Source organism: Micrasema longulum, unplaced genomic scaffold (assembly GCF_059751315.1).
Source record: "Micrasema longulum isolate JH-2025_06_02 unplaced genomic scaffold, ASM5975131v1 h1tg000331l, whole genome shotgun sequence".
Classification (NCBI taxonomy): domain Eukaryota; kingdom Metazoa; phylum Arthropoda; class Insecta; order Trichoptera; family Brachycentridae; genus Micrasema; species Micrasema longulum.
Window position 1 is genome coordinate 1446187 of NW_028277535.1, and position 23735 is coordinate 1469921.

Consider the following 23735-nt stretch of genomic DNA (forward strand, 5'->3'; position numbering starts at 1 on the left):
CCGTATTTAAATTCGAAATAAACATTCCGTGTATTTTTTAATAAAACCTCGTATAATTTCGAATAAATAGTTTAATTTATTTTAAACACGCGAATTAAGGCAACTGTAAATAAAACGAATGAGATTGTCATTGTTTAAGGCGCAGAATTTCACAGCCTGAAATATTTATTTAATTTAATTAAATCAAGCAAAGAAAGAAGTCTTAAACTCTGTATATTTCGCATAAATAGGGGAGACATGTGGCAAACAATGTTGCTGAACACAATGAACCAAATATTGTACGCATCTGCGAAATATGTATACAGAACACAATATTTGTCGAATAATACATTGCTACGCTGACATAAACATTTCGCATCGAATGGTGAAATTGTAATTTCGAGTGACAACGCGAAACCTAACGTTATTCCTTTCGTTCAGTTTGGCGAAATGAGTTAATTATGTTAAATTTATGTGGTTTTGCCCCTAATCAATGACATAGGTCAGATATTTGGTTTTGTCGGAGAAACTAATTTTGGCGAAATCAGAAATGTTGACCGTAATTACCGGGGACAAACAAGATTTTCTAATATGAGAAATAGCATATTACTGTGTTTAATTAAAAAGAAAAGCAATTTTGCAGATTTCAAACGCTACGGTTTTAATACATTTTTGGCAAATGTGTTTTCACATACTCGAATAACAAAGGTAGATACGAGATGAAAAACATAATATACAATATGTGAGGGTCATAGAATTGAGAATAGTCCAGAAGGAGCGTAGAATCATATTTGAATACATCGGACTGTGTCCAATAATTCCCCCACTTAGACACACTTTCGCCGCGCGCATATTTGAAGTCACCAAGTAATATTGCCAGATCGCGAAGAGTACAACCATAACACAAATGTAAGGTAAATAAAAAACAATTTGTTAATTTAATTAAAATTTTATTATGCACTCGGTAAGGGGCATTTAATAAGAGTAATTGAATTATTGAACTTTGAACTTAAAATAAAAAACAAATGTTATTTGACATAAAATGGATATTTACATATCATGTTAAATAATATTTGATGTTTTAAAGATAATGTCGGCCAAATGTCCTCCACGGCGTTGTTTATTCTGAGGTCTAATTTTCATTAGTTATTTTATTAAATAAGCAAAATAGGGTAAAAAAAATTCTACCCTGGCAACACTAATGAAATTTCAATTTTGTTTCGTCGACAATCTGACAGATGGAAAAATAATAAAAAAAATTAGTAATGCATTTGTGACAAAAACATTCATTTGATAATTACACATAAAATGTGATTGCATCCTGTTTCTTTTAGATCCTAGCAGTATTTTCACACTTTAAGAGGACAAAACACGGCATGGTTAAATTCGAATCAGGAGTTGCGTACTGAGCGACGTCTACAAAGAAACTAATGGGTCAAAACGTAAACCTACTCATTTATGAGTAGTTGAGTTGCCTTCTGTTTGATGCGCGTATGCGGTTTCTGAACTATTCTTAATTCTATGGTGAGGGTATTAGAAGCAAACTTAAAGATCTCCACCAAAAACGAAAAATTAGTTATTGATGCCAAAATAAACTACACATATAAGCCTACCTACCTAAATAATAGCGTAATTTAAAACCATCTATAAATCTTGCAAAAACAGATTTCATTTTGACACTGCAAACTTAACAGTCTCCTTGAGTTAGTGAAGCATAATTATAAATCTCATAATATTTTTTAAAGGTTTTTCACAAATATCTCTAACTAGTAAGTAACTCCTTCAATATGGATTTCTTAAATGGATTCTAATCCCCTTATATACATAAAATATATAGTTATTTTTTGAGTCAGAGGCCGGCTCGTTTTCCATATCTATTGCGCACACGAATAATGCTAAATGTCTATTTTTTGTATCATTTCTTCCAGTATCTGCCTGTATTAGCTTTCATTAGCTTATTCGGGGAGCATTACAATCTACATAATTTAACCCCGCTACGCATCTGCTAGTATCATGTAAGTAGTTATTTTGATTTTCTTCCTGATGATCACAGCCAGGATGATTTTCTTCGTAGCGTCTGTTGTGATGTTAGAAGGGTAACGTTGTGGGACCGAGACAGCGATACATAGGCAAATAATCGTAGGTATCCGTTTCGCTTCTATATCACAATGTGAATTTTCTCAAGAAAAATTTCATAACACCTACGCTTGAGCGTAGGTGTTCTGAAATTGTTTAAAATATGGTCCAACACTGCAATATTTTATACCTACCTGAAGGTAACTGAAACATAAGACTGATCACTTTACTATGTAAGAAAAATGATTTTTATTTTTATGGCACGATTTGTATGCTATTTTAAATAAAAAATACGCTTTTTTGTAAATGAACAAAATAAAACCATTCAACAGCTTTGTGAAACATGCAGACGTAATTTGTTCAAATCAACATTTAAGATATTTATTTTTAAAGAACGCAATAATTCGAAATGTACGCAGATTCACGTTGCAAAATTAAAAAATGTGGCGCTTAAATTTACATTTAGAATGATAATATCAATAAAGACGGCGGTATTTTCAAGTTTAAATAAATATACACATTTACACATCTCTTGCATTGTTTCAAAAGTCGTACAAATATGTTTTTTTTAACCCCAGCGGTCATGTTAGGGTGCTTTTGAACACATTTATGAGCACATAAAAAAATGTAAGTAACAATTTAGGCAGGTTAGGGCTTTAAATTTTTCTAGAAATATTAAAAAGCGAACGTTATTTACATTAACACTAACGCCATTAAGAGAGGTTTATTACTTCGGTGGTTACTATGTAAAATAGCATGATGAAATTAACGGCAAAAAAACCAATGTTTTAAGTTCAAAAATTTTTATTCGCGAGAGCACATTTTTCTTATTCTTTGAAGTGGGGGTCAGTGCTATATAAGCTCTTGACATTACTGCTACCTGTGAAGATCTATTGTGATGGGTCCTTGTGAATTAGTTCTCGCCCTCCAAGCACTGGTCTTAAAAGAGCCTGGCTACTGTGTGGAAGGCGAGGATTCTCATTTAACTAAATCTTCCACTCCAAGCCCAAGCCCAAAGTATTTGGGCTAAAGACAAGCAGGATAAAATTTATACAAACATGTATGTGTATGTATGTGTATGTGTGTGCGTGTGTATATATTTGTATGTATTTGTATGTAGGTTGATATAGACCGAAAGTACCGCTGTGCCAAATCCATCAATTCTATAATTTCTCGTTTAAAAATAATTATTGTGAACGCGTCTCTTTTAAAAAAATACCGTTCGACTTATTAGTCACCAACAAGGACCCGAATTGCGCCTTTCGCAAGGGTCGCTGAAGGTAATAAAAGTCCGTTCGCCCAGGCAATCGGGAGCTTATTGTTCTTGCCGAGAGGGTACCCCCAAGAACCGGCCACATGTCAATATTTGTGAAGCTCAGGACACTTTTAAAAACGCGAATAATAATAGTTTAAAATAATATTTATATTTTGAAATCCAAATCACTTTATTTCCATGAATAACATATTTATATTTTACATGAAAATTATAACAGCAACCATCACGCCGTTCCCCCGTAAAAGTAGGTAGAGAGGATGGAACGCCACGTCACTCTATCTCAGCATATAAACTTCGCTTCTTCTACCTTCATACCTATTCTCGTGCACGCTCGCCGATTATTCCGATTCTTATCATAAGTTAATTATAAAACTAGGTTAATTTAATATTTAAGTTTAGTAGAATAAGTTTTAAGAACACCATTTGGCGGGAAAGACGGAATTCGGCGGGAAGAGAAGACCGCCCCGACCGAAGCGTGCGCCCGCCAATCAGAGCGACTATACCAACCGGGAAGGGGGGACGTCTAAAAGATGATAAAAACCGTGACGCCCGCTTCCCGGACTCTCTTCCACTTAGACTCTCTTCCACTTAAACTCTTTCTACGGAACTCTCTTCGGCGGACCCGCGAGCCGAACTCTCTCTCCGGACTCTCTTCTCCTGCGTCAGTTGACCTCAAGGGTCACGGGCGGGTGCCTTGCCATCCCCGTGGCCCAGTCAGCAGCCCAGTCAGCAGCCCAGGAGAGAAGCCACCGCGCTGGCTAACCAGCCCTGAAGCCGCAGCCCCGACGCTGCCGCCTACGACGAACCCGCGCGCTCACGTCGACGCACCACGGTGACGCAGCCCACGCGCCCACGCGCCTACGCGCCCACGCGCCCACGCCGCTGCGCTCATGACGAGCCGCCCACGTCGTGCGTCCCTCTACGCACCCGACGTCACTTTTCATGCCCCGCCATGGGACAGGAAGCCACGCCGCCGCTCATGACGAGCCGTCCTCGCGGCACATCTCACCGCAGCTGGACGCCGCCGTCCCAGCTACCCCTGTCGCCGCAGCCAGATGCTGCCTCCCCCTACGATGCACCATGCCGCCGCTCCCATCACGTCCTGTGCCCACGCCGCACGCCAAGGACCCACGCCACCTTTGCGTCACCACGCCGCGCGCTGCATCAGGGCGTAAGGTTAATTTTAAGTTTATTGTTTAAGTAGGTTAAGGCTACTTCACAGTTAGGATAGATTTTGTTTATAATTTATTTTAAATACATTTAATATCCATCGTTTATCTTATTTCCTTTCTTACCCCTCCACATTGACATAATTAAACTGAATGCAACTTTAATCTAATTGTTATTCTTTACGAATAACTGGCGCCCGACTAAACCAAACGTCTCTCACTCTCTTAATTAATGATTTTTTTTTTAACGCTAATTTTTATTTCATTTTATATATTTTTAATTTTCAATTGCTTTTTCGAGGTTGTCAAGGTATATGTAAATGTATGTGTATATTGTATATATATATAAAAGAAAATGTTCAAAACGGCTATAAAAAATTGACAGTGGAGCTAGTTAGAAATGAAATGAATTGTCTCATTCGCCTAAACCAAAATTGAATCAACTGCTCTACAAGTGTAAAGCTTTTGATAGGTTATTGTTATTTCATTGTGCGTTTTGTAATGTAAATAATAAAGAAGTACATAAGTTAATTATAAACATAAAAATGTAGTATTTAAAACTATCAAAATATTTTTAATTATTTATTAAGTTAGTCTTTTTTGTTTATTCTCAATTATTTAAAAATATTTTTAAAAGTGTATATTGTTAAGTGCCCTCGGCACGAGTAACCCCAGTGAGGTTACATTATTTTGATTATTAATTATAGTTTGTAAGACAAAAAATATGAATAAATAAATATGCATGTATATATTTTATGTATGTGTGTTGTGTACAAACGTGTGTGTGTATGTATATGGAGATATATGAATAAAGATATATGTTAGTCTGTCTGAGCAGAGGTCTTCTCTTACTAGGCATTACTTTTTATTATTACAAAAAAAAATGTAAATACATTAATAATAGCAAAACAATATTTCGTTTATTTACATCAGTGGAAAAAAGAAGTTGAGTTTTTATGAATTAAATCCATTATTAAAAATAAACCGCATTTATTCTTACTGAGTTGATTTTATTTTTTTACGCAAGTTTAATATTTATGTCTAACTTTATTTTTTTAAAAAAATAAATTTTATCGTTCCTGACTGTATTTTTTTTTTACCGTTCTTTTTTTATTGACATATTTTTAGATCTTAATCTTAATCTTAATGAGTTATTGATTTTTTTATGTTGTTGACTGATTAAAATTTAAAGTGTTGACTTTTTATGTAAAAATTATTAAAACTACCGAAAAAATGTTTACTATTTAATTAAGTTTTATTTTTTTTTTCTTTAATTTTTTTATTTTTTAAATATTGAATCTGTTTTTTACTATTTGAATTTTAATTTACAAGAATGTCTAAGCGCCCGACGACAAAATATTAGTTGAAAGTTTATCAAGATAAATATTGTTTAATATTTCATGTTTTAAAATGTAAATACTATTGTAATAACGTGTGTTTTTTCTTCAATAATGACAATAAAAAATATTTCGAATTCCCTCAGTATTAAATAAAAGAAATCAATACATAAATACGTGTATATTTATATTTATAAACTGCGAAGTTAAATGCTGAACAAAATAAACACATACAAGAATATAAACGGAAAAAAATGTAAATACTACTGTAACAGAATATTACTTTACAAAAGTATTTGAAAGAAAAATATTAAGGAAGATATTTGGTGCTGTCAACCAAAACGGAGTGTGGAGGAGGCGGTTTAATCATGAAGAAAGAGGCACTGTATGGCGAACCCAACATTGCACAATACATAAAAATAAGAAGATTACAATGGTCGGGCCATGTGCACAGAATGAATGATAACCGTGCCCCAAAAAAGATTCTTTATACCACTCCGGAAGGCAGACGAAGCAGAGGCAGCCCAAAATTAAGATGTTTGGATAATGTGGAAAGTGACATTAGAGCGATTGGCCTGACAAACTGGAGAAGAGCCGCGAGGTGCAAGGACAAATGGAGACAAATTCCGGAGGAGGCCAGGGCCTACAACGGCCTGTAGCGCCACTGATGGATGATGAACCATATTACAAAAAAAACTCAAAGAATGATTTTGAAAAAAAAAAACAAAAACACAAGTGTCAATTTGATGTTAAATTAATTAAAAGTACCAACGTACAAGCAAAGGATATTTTACAATACGACGATGTTTGTTTATAATATTATTTAATTTTAAAAACAACACAGAATTGTGAAAAAAAAATGATCAAAGCCAACATGAACAAAATCACGAAACAGGAGAAAAGGAGAAAAATAAACTCCCATTTAGAAAAAAGGCAAGGTTACAAAATTCAATTTTATATAAGGCTGTTAAAAGTATTATGAAATGGAAAAAACATTTATGAAGAAAAAAAAATATCGAAATTCAAGCAGAAGGTTAAAAAATATGTGTTAAATAACTTGTAAATTAAATAAATGTACATTGTTATTATTTGAGCACACATGAGAATATGTCAATAAGGGCCTTATTTCAAAGTTTAAAAATAAAAATAGAAAAATAAAATAAATAACCACAATATTGGAACTTGTACCTTAATTGGTTAATAAGGCAATAAACAATTATTTCATTAATATAAGCCTTCCTTTAAATTTTGATACTGATCACAAAAATACATCAATAAAGCTAATTAATTTCATAAACATATTACAACAGAGATGAAGAACATTTTAAAGAAGGCAATATAAAAGTCTAGGCATCTACAGGGCTTTTGACCTGTCATTGGCTAGTTTAAGTGGCCATTTTACACACTGTGTAACATTCACCATTCTGCCTATATTTGAACATCCATATTCCATCAATTCTTTCATCTGTTGATGTTTGTAAAGAACCAGCCAATGACAGGTCATAAGCCCTGTAGATGCCTAGACTTCTATATTGCCTTCTTTAAAACGTTTTTCATCTCTGTTGTAATATGTTAATGTTAACAACTCCCCGGGGAGTTGAATCCAGTCCTAGTCTACAAAATTTTGACAAACTCAAAATATTGTTGATAAATCCACCTGGTCCACGAAGAAGTATAGAAATTGAAAAAATAAACATTTTAGGCGTTGCCTAGCATGTAGGTGAAATAATTCAATTAGATACGAGTAATTTTCACTCGCATAAATAAAGGTTTCAGCTCTTTAACTTCACTAAAATCAACTAATGGAAAAACAGAAAAAATATAGATGTTCAAATATGGGCAGAATGGTGAATGTTACACAGTGTGTAAAGTAACCACCTCAACCAGCCAATGAGAGGTCATAAGTCCTGTATATGCCGAGACTTCTATGTGGCCTTCTTTAAAATGTTCTTCATCTCTGTTGTAATATGTTAATGTTAACAGCTCTCCAGAGAGTTAAATCTAGTCCTTGTCTACAAAATTTGGACAAACTCAAAACATTGCTAATTAATTTCATTGCCAAGTTTATGTCGTCTCTGAATAGGCGAGATATGATCCAATGTATTACTAGACAATAAGATGGTTAAAGCTTCTTACCGATGTTCGACGACTCAAATTTTCAATACGAATATTATATTCAAATGGTATTGTAGGTACCGTTTTTTTACTAATTGACCTCATGGATAATGGAAGTAGATTGTACACTTTAACTGAGTAGTAGGCCAATCCTCTTTGACCGAAGGTTGTATTTTTTAATTTTTTTTTTGCAGCATTAGGGTGGAGTATATAGTAACTTTTGTACTTGTAACTGAAGGTAGAGAAAAATGTTTACGTGCGTATAGTAATAAAGCTTTTACATAAAGTTGTTTTATATATTTTACATCAAAATTTTCAAATATTCCGACGATATGAATGTAAAGGAAGCGAGGTCTATATGCAAAGATAGAGTGATATGGCGTTCTATCCTCTCTGCGTACCCTTACGGGGAAACGGCGTGATAGTTTGTTTGTTTTGTTTATGTAACATGACGTTATTTTTTTAGCATAGTTTTTTAATAGTCAAACAAGTTTTAGGGTGTCCCAATACTTAAATTATTGAGAAACTGTGTTTTTGTTACCGAACTTCTTGAGAATATAAAAAAAAATCGAATAATGGTTCCCGTCTCAGACTATGTAAACAGCGGGGAAAACTATGTAGAATAGCGATCGTGCCGATTCAACCTCGTTCATCTATTTATAAAGGAAGGTGAATTTCGTGACTCCTGGGTGCTCTAATGAGCTACTACATTGAGATCTATAGGAAATTCATTGTGTTCCATTTTGACTTACTGAAAATCCTTTTCACTCGAAATGAATCTTTATTTTTCCTTCAGTTGAATAAATGTTCGGAAAATTTGTGTGACTGAATGTGGCTCATTATTTTACATGTTCAATATGTTTATCCAAGACTCAGATTTTGTGCAACAAATCCTGTCCTGACCCTTATCAGCCGCTCTATAATAATGGACAGAGGATTGAGAAAGTTGACAGCATGCATAAAGAGCTCGCAACCCGCCTAGGAATTGCTGAAGCGACTTTTAACATGCTGCATGTTGTCTGGAACTCTAGTCTATACTCGGTCAATCTAAGGTGTAGATGCATATATAATATTTTTATAAAAAACATTTAAAATAAAAATTAAATGTGACATTCAGGTTGTTTTTTTTTTTAATATGAGTAAGTGGAAAATAATTTAAAAAAAATAATGCATGCAGAAGTTGATAGTGAAAATAGGAAAAAATACGAGAGTAAATTAAAAGTTTAAATGGGGATCATAAGTGGACTTCCATATTCCCTTCCCAAAAATGTTTTTCCCTTTCTGTTGCAACAAATTTAAGTGTACATTGTTAAAGAGAGAAATACAAATGTATTTTTCAATCGGTTTACGTGGTTCTGTTCATAAAAATTATTCGAATATACATTTTACAACAAAAAATTGTTTTTTTATATTATGTTAATCCTTCAATGAGCGACAAGATCTGACCCGACCCGCTCGCCGATTTTATTTATTTTTGGCTCGCGAAACGAAAAGTTTTTTATGCGTTTCTCAAAATCCAAGTCTTCAAGTACTGCAATAGAGAAATGTCTCGTATAATGATATTACCTGGTTTAAAAAAATTACCACAACTTTAATAATTTGACTCTGAATAACTCATACTCAGGATAGTTATAAAATATTACTTGCCGAATTATACTTTGTTTTGTCTCTACGACTGTTACTCTTGTCATTTTGTAATTGTCAAATAAATTTAAACACGCTTTTGGCACACTTGTCTATGTCTTACCTAACCTAATTCAAAATAATAGATAAATAGGTCTGCACAAGCCTTGTTGCTCCACTCATCGCCTACCACACGGTTGTTTATCAGATGGCCAACAAAAATAATATCTTAACCCTTAAAGTCCGCTGGCTCAAACAAATACGTACGTGGCGGTGTTGGGTCAAATTAGACCCAGTTTTAAATGTCATCTTTTAGGCATTTTTATGGGTTTAATTTTCATCACAATATGATCTGAATCATGAAAAGATGCGTGATAAAGATTTGTATACATTTTTAAAATGATAAAGCCAAGGAAAACGACGTTTAAAAATTATTTTTCATAATACCGATAATTTAGAGGAGGTACTACTGGGTTTAATCAGACCCATCTCCAGTAGGTATAAGCTTATAAAAAATGCAAATCACTTACCAATAATGGTGATGAGGATGATGAGCGCCAGTATGACGGATGTCACTGCCATCACTATCACCTCGCTCAAGTTCTCGTCCGCCGTAAAGTTGCCCGCCAGCGTGGAGTTAAGCAGGGCCCCGCTGGCGTTGCCCAGGGCCCACGACCCGTTGTCCTGACCGCAAGCTGAGCAGTTCAGCGCGTCAGCCAGCCCGGCCAGGCCCGCCTCGTCCATGTAGGAGGGGCCCGACCACACCGCCGCGTAGTCGTACATATCTGGAATGAAATATTTAGCGTCTTAATTTGGAGATTCAGGCACAACAGAAAACAACTTTGACGAATATTTGAAGTCTATCTTGGGATACAGATGCAAGAAATATTTAACGCTAAAAGAAAATATTTCTTTTATTTATTCGAACAGAGAAATAAAACACCTTTGATTTGAAAAATATAAAAATCTAGGTATTTTAAGGGTTTTTGACTAGTCGTTGGCTGGTTCAAGTGACCATTTTAGACACTGTGTATCATTCACTATTTTGCCATATCCACATTTCCTCGACTCTTTCATTGATGTTTCAACATAGGCAAATTGGTAAATAAAAATTAGTTAAGTGGCTTTTTAAGCCAGCCAATGACGGGTCATAAGTGTTTATTTTTTTTCTTATACTTAAAATACATTCAAGTAAATTGTTTGTCTTTAATTTTACTTGTATTATTTTACTCTATTTTCTTACAATATTTTTATTTTTATTTCTTTAAACTACTTTTATTATTTTTATTATTACGTTTATTATTTTATACGTTCACAGTATTATATCTGTACTATTTTTATTTTATTATTAATTAAAACTTACGTCTGAGCACCCGATGAAAAACTATTATTGTATAATACTTTGTTTTCTTTATAATGTATTAATATTGTAAATAATGTGTATATTTTATTGACTAAAGACTCTATGAAAAAAAAATTAAAAAATCATCAGACTCCCAATAACTGTTGTTACTAATTCATCACATCATCATCATTCCCTTTCCACACCTTAAGGTGTACAGAGCATTGCATTGGTACACCGATCGCAGCGTATTTTGATCATTTTTGTTAAATGAAGGTAAGATGATCAGTCTTACGCTTCAGGTACCAGTCCAGGGACTATGAAATATTCTGGTGTGAAAACACCCCTTTTAAATAAATATTTCACATCAGCCTTGTCGAAAATCGAACAGGAGACCTCTTGCATGGTAGGCAAACGCGCTGACCATTACACCACGAGGCCAAGAGACCATTTATTACACTTGCTATTAATATTATAACCACATCATTACGCTTGCAATAACTATTGTAACCAGATCATTTCACTCGCATTGTGATTGGCAACCGTATAATTACACTAAAAAAAAAGTTGATACTATTTCATATTTATTTTTTGAAAAAAAAAAAATAACGTATTCCAAACTCTATGGAGCCAAAAGCCCTGTATTGAGTTGAGATACAACATAATGAAAAGTGGAAGTGTGTACATTATTAAACAATAGCAAAAATAACAATTATTACCTAAAAATATATTTCAATAAACATCTAGACAACATGCTTCAAAGTAATAAATCTATGCAATATTTCGCAGCAGTCTTCTGCAATGGTCTCTCCCCTTCAACAAAATCCAAACTTGTACACTTATTCTGAAAATGGTTTTCGTTTTGACGAACTAAATATGTTCATCCACGACATTGGACACTCATGGGGCCACAAAAGAGAAATTCCACTGAGCAAAAGTCGTACGTGTTTTTGGTATTAAATCATTCAAATAACGGGAAAAACTCGTACGAGCATTCTGCTGGGATCTACTCTTGTAACCGCATGACCAGAAATGTGTCAAAGACTCTTTTAAAAAGAATTGTCTAATGTCTAGTAACTTCATGGATTGGAACAATGTCTCAGATAGGAATACTAAAAATAACTATTGTTACTACATAATTATACTCGCAATAACGAAAATTCTTATACGTAACTTAAATGAAAATGTCAAAAGGATTAAAGACGAGAATATTAATTTACGGGTAATATGCAAGTTGAAATATGCCTCTTACTGTAATAGGAAATGTTTTATGTGAACGCCGCCTTTGATGCTTCACAGCAAAGGTAGTTTCCACAATTTTCACACTAAAAAATAACATCCCTTATCGTAGGGACAATGATAAAGCAGAGCCAGCTTTTTCTCTTCAAAGAGATTGTTAAATTTCTATGCAGCAGCTATGAGAACTGACGTTACAATATGAGTATTGCATCGTTGTTTGATATATATATTTTTTATGTATTTTACAAAAAAAAGTTAGTTCAGGTCCTGATGATGAAGTAGCCTGGAAACCGGTCGACGTATAACTAATGTTAATGTGGTTTTTACAAATTCATTGATCAAAAGGTGCAAAATGTCATACTAAATCCAACAAACAAACCATCACGTTGTTTCTCCGTAGGGGTAGGCAGAGAGGATAAAACGCCATATCACTCTGTCTTTGCATACAACCTCGCTTCCTCTACATTCATACATCCTCTCATGCACGCACACCGATTAATCCTACTCTTGACATGTTCATCTTCAAGTATTTGATAGGCTTGATCGTGCCATCTCTTTCTCGGTCTTCCTCGTTTTATGCATCCATCAACATTTGCAGCGTTGATACTATTAGCTGTTTTTTCGCTGTCCATTCGCTCTACATGTCCAAACCAACGCACCACCTCTTTCTTGATTCTGTCGATATTGCAAGTCTCAGCCTTACATAGTTCAAGGATCTCGACATTAATTTGTGCACCTATCATACATTGTTTTACCACACATTTGCCCGAAGGATCGCATTCCGACAGCATTTAACCTACTTTCATCATTATTTTTCCGAATCCATACTTCACTCCCATACGTTAGAGTTGGCATTAGAACTTCATTGTGAAAACTGCTAGTTTTGCCTCCTGCGATAAACATTGGTTTGCCAAAGTAAATTTCAGTGCACCGTTCACCCTGTTCCCGGCACTCACCCTCCTTTTAATATCTTTCTCAGTCTTTCCATCCGTAGTAAACATACTTCCCAGATACGCAAATTCTCCTACGTGATTCATAATATCTCCGTTTACACTGATCTCACATTAAGTTATATTTTCATCTCTTTCAAAAACCATCACTTTCAATTTATCAACTTTTATTAGCAAATCGCTTTTTTTTTGCATACATCGTAGACTTTTGTTACCAAGAATTGCAGGTCTTCTTTGCTGCTATTAAAAAACACGGTATCATCAGCATACAAAAGACAGTTAACAATTATACCACGCATTTTTGCTCGCATTTTTAAATCTTCCATCAAAATTCGATCACGTAACCGAATACCGCACGCAACAAGCCAATGGGCTTAGTATCAACACACTCTACAACTTCTTCACAATATTTTTAATAATCCTACATTGCTTGTTGATTTATTTTATTTTATCTAAGTTTATTTTTTTGCCACCTCTTTCATACAAGTAGCTGCTTATGAAATAATCTACCCACTAATGTCAGAGACGCCCCAGAGACGAAATATCACTTCCTGAATATTTCAGTTTTTCCTCTTTCCTTCCCATTTCTTCCCCCTTTTAACCCCCCCTCTTTTTATAGAGTTGTGTAGATATTTAGTCAAAAAAAAAAATTTTTTTTCGGCGTTGCCTAGTATGTATGCGAAATAATTCAATTAGATGAATCTCACCTGCATAAATAAAGGTTTCAGCTCTTTAACTTCACAAACATCGACATATGAAAGAATTGAAGAAATTCAGATATTTAAATATTGGCAGAATGGTAGATGGCTACTTAAACCAGCCAATGACAAGTCATAAGCCCTGTAAATGCCTAGACTTCCATATTCCCGTCTAAAAATGTTTTCATTCTCTGCTGAAATAAATTTAAATATGAATAACTCCCTAGGGAGGAAATCCAGCCAGTATGCAAGCATTTGGACATACTCAAACATTGTTGATTTTTTTTTATTTTGTTTTGTCTTTTTCTTTGTTTTTAAGCCCTTTCTTATACAATAAAACAAATTAATTGTAGTTTTGGCATCATATTAATTCGTTTAATTATTCTTCGCAAAAAAAGAAAAAATATTTTTTATAAATAAATCCAAAATGTTTATGTAAATTTTACTTTCCAAATCCGATGTTAAAATGATAATTTGCCTTTCATATTCCCTTCTTTTGGGTATTCTCCATCCCTGCTGTAATTTGTTTAAACATGTATTTTTCTAAAGTTTCCTTGAAATTTCATATCACATTTTATATTTTAAATAGCAACGCGAAAAATTAATTCAAAAAAGTTAGTTCAAGTCCTAATGATGAGGAAGTAACCTCAAAACCGGTCAAAGTATATCTCTAAGGTAACAGTGGTTTATACTTATTTAAATTTAAATAAGTGTTCATATAAGTAAGACTGTTCATATTGAGATGGGCTAGACATGCACAAATAATTTCAAATGCGCGGGTATCTAAATGGATGACTGGATATCTAGGAGGCTAGAAAAATAATTGGAAGATTTAGGCTGTGGGGAGAGGAGGACGTAATAAAAGATGCAGCACACTTTCTACAGGTTGCAAATTGTACAACGGTGGCTGAGAACAGGTGGAGTAGGAGCCAACAGTTGAAGGAGGCAGAGGCGAATCGTCCATATAATTGATTATGCCCAGCTTACCATTATTTTAATCTATCAATAATAATGTTTTATAGTAGTTTTAATTATGGGAGAATAAATAAAATAATCTTTATTCGGTATTGATAAACGTCACCGATTATATCTTCCTCAATAAAATAAATATAAGCATCCAAAAGCGCACCCAGCGCGTTGCCCGTTCCCAATGATTGCAACTTATTTCTCAATGCAAAGTGTACACAGTATTTTAACAACCAAACACGCCGTGCGTATATTTTCCTTGCTGAGTTTACTCGCAGATTACAGATTTTATTTTAAGTTTCTCTATTTGGAGAGTAGCATTTCGATCATTTTTTCCTAAAGACCATTTTCGTTTGATAGTATTCTGTTGACATATGACGCCAGTTTTTTCGTCCGCGCCTCTTTTTAGCGCCTCGCTTGGTAATTTTTGGCAATGTTCATTATTCATTTTTCGTTTAAAAAAAAACGAAGCTGACGGCGTGGCGCGGCGGTCACGACGGTCACGTGTCATTTTTGTTGCAATATTTTTGCGAATATGTTTAATGCATGTTATTGTTATGTTATGTAATTTGTTGAGTTAAAACGATAAATGTTGGCACAAATAAATAAATCCAAATGTAATCATATAATGAGAATCTTACAATAATATGTTTTTAAAAAAAAATATTTTAAAATATTTTCAGTATATAATGTAAATTACATTTTTTTTACAGTGTTTTTAATAAGTGCTAAACAAAAAGAAATTATGAATTAAATTATTTTATCATACTCATTTTTAACATATTTAAGTTTATTTAACTTTTGCATACATGTACTGTATTAAAATAATGGAGAATACACCTACATATTTCGGGGAGTATTAATTATAGTTTGTTTGTTAGACTGTTGGTAATACTTGTTTTAATTTTTAAAAAGTAGGTATTGCGTCTTCCGTTGTCAGCAGGTGAAACTGGAGCTGGAAGGATGGAGTTGTTTAAACACAAAACCATAGAAAAAGAATCCGTGTACCTGTTACTTTATTATTTATATGTATGTACATCCAGGTATAAATTATGAAAATAATTACAGCTTACCTATAAAAAAAGTCACCGTTTGCAACTGGAAGGAGGCCACAAGGTGCGATTGAGGATGTGATGCCATCGAAGAAGAAGAAGAAGAAGAAAAAAAATGTTTTATATTTGATATCTCGCTCAAGTGTAGTTATTAGTTGTAACACATATTTTATAATTGTAGATAGCGGATTGTAATACCTCATATAAGTAAAATATATGGAAATAAAGCGAACCTCGTGCGAAATAATTTTATACGAACGTTGAAAATATTTAGTGGCCGGCGTTTCTCATAATTGGGAATTTTCATTTAAACGTGTTTCGTATTCAGAGTTTTCAGACCAATTTGAAATTCCTACAGAGCAGGGGTGGTCAATATCACCCTTGAGCTTAATCTTACAACCCTTCGTCTGCTAATGGAAATTATTCGGCCTATGAAAAATGTACATAAAGGGTTAAACCCGACTCAAATACAAGGAATGCGAAAATAGCTTCGGCCATTTTAGGAAACAAGGTTATATGTTAATGCGTTGTGAAATAAATAGTGACAACAGTTTTGTTAATTTAAATAATCTGCCTAGATATCGTGTGTATACTGGCAAAAAACGTTATCTTGAAAATATGCGGATTCGACTTAATGATGCTGTTTTGTAAAATATTTAACGCTCGACAAACTGGAAAAATACACGTTGTCAAATTAAATGTCATATATCTGTAGTTTTAAAAATAATTTTAAGGTTAAGTCGTTCACCCGGTATTTTATTCAGGCTAAAAGCTTTAAATAACTTAATATAAAATTAAGAAACGGAAAAATTAAAAACATGTTCTCAAATGAGCACCTAACATCCTACTTTATTTAAATAAGATATAAAAGAGTAAAATTGGAAAAAAACTTAAATGCTTGGTTTCTCAAAAAACGGATTTGAGAGTTTAAGCTATTTGCCAGTATACCCACGATATGTTCAAAGTTGTATTTTGGTAATAACGTCAACAATATTTTGATATGTCTGAATTATTGCAGATAATAACTGGATTTACCCATTAAAAAAATATTTAAGAACAGGACGTTTTGGAACAAAACTGAAAACTGAAATAAAAAAATCACCGTTGGCAGAGATAACACAACCAGTGAAATTGATATAAGGATAGGTCTCGTTTCGGTAAATTAAATTCCACATTTCGAAGCTGCATCCCAAACCCAAAGACTAGAATACTTGACTCATGTGTTCTATTTGTCCTCACACATGGCGCGGAGACAATGACTCTGACCCAGCAGTCTTCTCATAAGTCGCAAGTTGTACAGAGAAGTATGGAACTGCTTGGAATAACAGCAAAAGATACGATGGTGGACGATTGGATCCGCAGTCTAACCAAAGCGGAAAGGATTGGTCGGTTGAAGTGAAGATGGGCAGGTCATATCACTCGAATGTGTGATGATATACAGCTCATAGATAGACATCGCGTGTCTTCAAGTGAAGATCTAGGAATACGAGGCCTCAAGGACGCCAACCAATGAGATGATCAGATGATATTCTGAGGTGAAGATAGACAGTGAATGAGAACGGCCCACATGAGCTGATTATTATGACTAAAAGTAGGATATACCGGTAAGAGCTCGTATTACGATTTGAAAATAACAAAATATGTACTTTTAACTATTAAAAAATCTGTGGTAAATAATGCTTTTGCACCCGGTGATGTAACATTGTTTAAACCCACAAGCAAAAGACGGAATATACTAAAATTAAGACATTTGAAAAAAAAACATGGCGACATATTGTTTAATAATTCCATTTTCATAATTAATAAATAAAAACATTTAATTTAGCCCCGTTATAGCAAAATAAATTAAAAATACGCCGGTTATCTCACATGCGTGCGTCCCCCGTCATTGTCAGTAACCGACAAAATCTGTTTCACACAAACATCGGCCACCAAACAGTGTCTCTGTTTTTTTTGTTATGAGTTCTCTCTTCGTGCTATCTCTTACACAGGTTTATAGCTGTATTGGCGTCACGTTCATTCTTCGCGTAGCAAGGATAAATATTTTTTGTATAAAAATCCAGCATATTTATACAAATTTTATTTTCCAAATCTGATGAAAAATTACCATTTAAAGATCACAAAAAATACGACTACGTCATTAAAAAAATTAAAAATAATATCAAGTCTTGTATCGAATGCATATTAGTGTGACATCACAAGAGTAAATAATAAATACGCATAGAAAAATAGCTTTTGTTGATTAATAACTAAAGAAGTTAAAATCTTAACTTTATTTAAAAATAATGACTGTAGAGAAATAAGTTTGCTCAAATTTATTAATAATATTATAATTTATTTTGTAATACTTTTTAAACTTAACAGATATTAAATTTTTCTAACTTTAGTAATAATTCATAAGCAAAGTACGTAAAATCTTATTCCAATTTGTGCAATCTTTTCGCATATTTTAAAGTAATTAATAAATTTGGCCAGCTGCCTCCATTATAATTTATCCCATTTTAATTTTCAACCAAATTAAGCATTCGAACGAATTATTCAATTTTGTAACTGTGACTTATGAATAGTGAGTTTTTGCAATGAAATATCGGCGCGGCGCGGCATGGCGTTAACATAAATATGCAAAAAACAAAAGAAAACAGCCAAAATAAAGATGAAGTTATTTTTTACGGGAACAAATTTAAAGATGACATGTTTGTTTATTTATTATCTATAGGTATACGCCAAGATGGCAGATATAAAAATAAAATTCAAGCCTTTTATCGTAAAATAAGTTAACATGTAGGTTATTATGAAAAAAAAAACTTTGTTATCAGTGTTACACAATTATTGTGTAACACTGATAACAAAGTTTTATACTCATAATAATTTATAATGAAGTGTTACGAAGTGAATGCCGATTCAATTAAAAATATAATATGTAGGTACTTACCTAAGAAACAACTTTTTTTATTTTAAATATCTAATTTTGCCTTTTATATTATTTTTCACCTTTATTCCGTTTTCAAAACAGTATGGTGCATTGGCACTGAAATTGTACACGAATTGAACGTTATGATGAAGAAAACAGCCACTCAACAATTTTGAAAAAATGAGAAATTTGAGTTATCGAATTTAAAAGGTTCAGTTCTTGGGTTTGCTCAAAACAGCTGGGTCGTTTTCATACAAAAAACTGTAATTATCATCTCCTGAAATGATCATCCATGATGTCAAAATGTCATTAAAATGAATGTCACCTCATTTCTTCAAAGTTTGTACGAGGTTTTATTGAATATTATATCTGATTGTGATAAAAATTATTTTATCTGGTCATGTACACTATTATTTTTTATATATTTATTATGAATAAACAAATGTATGCAATATTTATCCATTTGTCAAAGTAAAAAACATTCTAACTGTTGTGAAGATTTGATTATTCACTCTTTTCACAAAAGTGCTATTATCTCAGCTTCACTTTTCAATGGCTGGCTGCTTTCGGCATATCTACATTTAGTTATAGTTTATAGATTATAGGTAAATAAAAAAAAATACAACGTAAAAGGGTTTGAAAAATAATAACACTCTTAGGTCCAAACGAAATTTTTACAGTAGGTATTATTTGAGTGAAGGTAAGCGAAATAGGTAGTAATTCGATTCGAATATGAACAACTCCCTAGGGAGGAAATCCAGCCAGTCTGCAAGCATTTGGACATAATCAAACATTGTTGAATTACTACCTGGTAAAAGAAGAAGTATGAAAATTGGAAAATTGTTTCCAGGCGTTGCCTAGTAGGTGATTTGGTTCAGCCGGATGAATCTCACCCACGTGATAAAGGTTTCAGCTCCTTCACTTCACAAAAGTCAACAGATGGAAGAGTTGAGGTAATGTGTATGTTCAAACATGGGCAGAATGGTGAATGTTACACAGTGTGTAAAGTGGCCACTTAAACCAGCCAATGACAGGTCATAAGCCCTGTAAATGCCTAGACTTCCAAATTTCTTCTCGAAAACTTTTTCCCTCTCTGTTGAAATAAATTTAAATATGAACAACTCCCTAGGGAGGAAATCCAGCCAGTCTGCAAGCATTTGGACATAATCAAAAATTGTTGAATTACTACCTGGTAAAAGAAGAAGTATAAAAATTGGAAAATTGTTTCCAGGCGTTGCCTAGTAGGTGATTTGGTTCAGCCGGATGAATCTCACCCACGTGATAAAGGTTTCAGCTCTTTCACTTCACAAAAGTCAACAGATGGAAGAGTTGAGGAAATGTGGATGTTCAAACATGGGCAGAATGGTGAATGTTACACAGTGTGTAAAGTGGCCACTTAAACCAGCCAATGACAGGTCATAAGCCCTGTAAATGCCTAGACTTTCAAATTTCTTCTCGAAAACTTTTTCCCTCTCTGTTGAAATAAATTTAAATATGAACAACTCCCTAGGGAGGAAATCCAGCCAGTCTGCAAGCATTTGGACATAATCAAACATTGTTGGTTCTCATATGATTTATTTCTTTGAGAAACAACCATTTTAGTTGCTTTTCTCTGGACTTTCTCCAACAATTCTATGTCTCTTTTAAAATACGGACCCCAGATTTGGTAGGCATACTCCAAGAGTGGACGAACATATGTTTTATAAACATTGAAATTATTGCGTATGATTCCCACTTATTAGCCTTTTTTGTAAACTTTTATTGATCCACGTAGCTTAAACTGTATAAAGAGTCTTTTTAGCCGTGGCTGCAAAAAAAACATAAAACACAGAATCGATTTTGTACAGCGCCTTCAAAATGACGCATTATAATTTATTCATAATAAATATAATAAAAATGACATCGATACTTTTTCTGTGTCAGGAAGTATGTATTATTTATCGATTTGACATTTGCTTAGTTAAATTTATCGTTTGCAAATATCGATAAATATCATTTTTATGGATTCCAAATATAAGTGAGTGAACCATTTCGGTATACAATTCTAATAAATAATCATAATTGTATTGCTTAGTCAAATGAAATGAATGATTCCTTCATGTCGCGTCGTATGAAAATTCAATTTCCATTCCGAAAACGTAAGTCGTGAAAAACACGTTATTTTACTTCATACTTATTCATATTTTAGTTCATGATCTAGCGACCGTCCGATGTGTGTATGATACGGTAATAAATTTTCCGTATACATGTTAAACCGCCGTTACACTTTACATTTCGGGTCGGGAGACCATTTTGTCGGTAAACTTCGTACGACTAAATGGTTTTGGAGCTTTGTGACTCGTACATTTTTTGAAGCGTTTGTTTTTGCATCATAACAGGCTGAGATTGCAAATAACAATAGTGAATAATAGCACAGAATACCCAGAATTAAGCGAAATAACATATTACAAACTATTTTTATCGGAAAAAAATTTGGTAGTTTACGTACCCAAAGATTTTGAAACTCTGTTTTAGTGTACAAATTAATCCTTCGTTTATTTTTATCGTAACTAATCATTATCACACAGCCATTTTTGTCCACTTCTGAACATTAGCCTTTCCCATACTCTTTCATATGTCTTTGTCTTGCATTTTTTGCATCCAGTCACCAGCTATTCTCTTTGTAATATCTAACCATCTCCTTTTACTTCATTAGTCTTTACGAGGTCTTCACTCAACTAACCTTTTAGTCCATTTTTAGTCTTTTAATCTAACAACATGTCTTTACCTAAACTAATCATAATTACCACTCCCTTTCCACACCTAATGGTGCATAAGGTACTGCATTGGTACACCATTGCCGTGTATTTTGATCATTTTTATAATAAAGGTAAGATAATCAGTCTTACGATTCAGGTACCAGTCCAGGGACTTTGAAATATTCTAGTGTAAAAAACTTTTTTTAATAAATATTAAACAAAACGATCTGAACCAAACTTCACCGTAATTTGTACAGTTTTTACGATAGTGACCCTACAAACTCAAACATAGGTATTATATTATATGTTAGCTTAAGTTGTGTATCCCACCTATTCCGGAGATACTAGAAGAGTCTATCGATGGTACCGATACGTTAATAGATGGAATGACCATCACGTGGCCAGATTTGCAATAGGTTGCGTGGCCACAAAAGCGAGCGCTCGAGGAGGTCATCAACAAGCCACCTGATGGACCAATATTGAGAGGAACCTGAGGAAGGAGTAGCTAATCAGAAAATAAGACTTGGAGACTGTGTATCAGAAAGGACGACCCTAGATGAACTGGGAAGAGGCAAGAAAGAAAGAGACTGAGCATAAAATGTTTATTCGTGTTTTAATTTTTGTTTGATAAATTATACATCAAAATGTTTTATGGATACATTTAACAACTATAAACTATTATACATGCATGAATATTTTGTTATTTTTTTTGCAAATGTTTTTTTTTCTTTTTAAATAAAAAGTCATATAAAATTACAGAATGGATTTAGATAGTAACAATGTAATTTTTTTGTTTAAAAAGTCGTCTGATTCGAAGTGAAATTAGGCACCGTGAAAGCTGGCCCTAAAGGTACTGTGCATGACTAACATGTCAATGCTTTACTTTGCCCATACATATTTATGAGGGTGGGATTTTTCCATTTATTAAGGGATGTGGCTCATTTGACTGACGGATTTTATAGGAAAATTACTCAATACGTGGTATCCAGTGCTCATACAATGCATATGAGAGTCAAAATTAGGAACACATTCTTTATGATGTCAAAATAATGCCCACTTTTTTCGGGCTTCCCTTGGATCATTTTTACACATTGGAAATGTACAAATTTGTTTGTGTACATTTTCTTGTTTACAGGTAAATATGAGAATAAAGAATGAACGTAACATTTATGGGCTGTAATACAAACTATCAATGTACATTGAATAAACATTAGAACGGATTAAAAGGGAAAAGCATCCCGCAGTTCAATTCACCTTATACCCACATTTCAAGGGCCTATGTTTGTTTAATCATTTCTTTTTGTATGACTATGAATAGAAAAAATTCAATATAGCTTTGGAAAACAGCGCTTTATTCGTATATAAGGCGGATATTTTACGGTTTCAGTTCAAAATATATTTATAGCATTTATTCCAATAAAAATGACAAAAATTGGATTTAATTAAATGTCTTAAAACCGTATAATATTATCAGAAGTTCCAATCCGCACTCATTAGTGCATACGGCACTCCATTATTATATGTAGAGTATCTCAATTTTCTGTTTAATGAAAGTAAGGTGATTAAATATACGCTTCAGGTGCTAGTCCAGGGACGGAAAGGTCAAAAAGTTGATAGGTGGACCTCCAAAATACTAAATTAGATACCGTTTGAAAATAGTAACAAGGTGAGAACACAGAAGAGAAGGAGTCATGACATTATTGAACATATGAAAAATGGTTGGAAACAGAGTGCCTAGGGCAGAGAGATGAGGAAAAACATGAAATAGATATTTAGCAGTGGAGAGAAACAAGCTGATAAGAAAAAGAAGACATAAAACCGAGTATACGTCAATCCTGTCAGGAATCGAACCCAAAACCTCAAACTTGGAAGGAGAACATTCTGACTACTTCATTACAAGCCCGACTTTTATCATTTGATTTCCCTTTTAAGGGTCATTATTTGAGATTGGTTCTAGAGTCAAAAACACTTGTCAGAGATTTTCGTTCTATTTTACACACATAACTTTTTTCTCGATTCTTCCGAACCGGGAAAAATATTGCAATAAACGTTGCATGTTTAAATTTATGTTGCATTTAAAATACCGAAAAAAAAACAGTAAATTAATAAATGATCAATAATAATAATGAGTTCATTAACAACTTGTGATTGCTATACCAATGTCGTATGTATTGTTTATTGTTTGTGAACCATAATAAATAAAATAAAATACAAATATTTATTTTATTCTGAAAACATACAGTCATACATAACAAGTATTAAAA

At 33.4% G+C, this 23735-nt stretch overlaps 1 protein-coding gene across 1 annotated transcript in view; it reads right to left on the reverse strand.

Moving 5' to 3' along the window:
* LOC148282424 (5-hydroxytryptamine receptor-like) overlaps positions 1 to 23735 on the reverse strand; it is a 281204-nt gene that overhangs the window by 195975 nt on the left and 61494 nt on the right. Inside the window, exon 2 of the mRNA XM_088225117.1 lies at positions 10106 to 10360. Within this exon, the coding sequence (XP_088081243.1) occupies positions 10106 to 10360 (255 nt within the window). The remainder of the gene's footprint in view (positions 1 to 10105; positions 10361 to 23735) is intronic.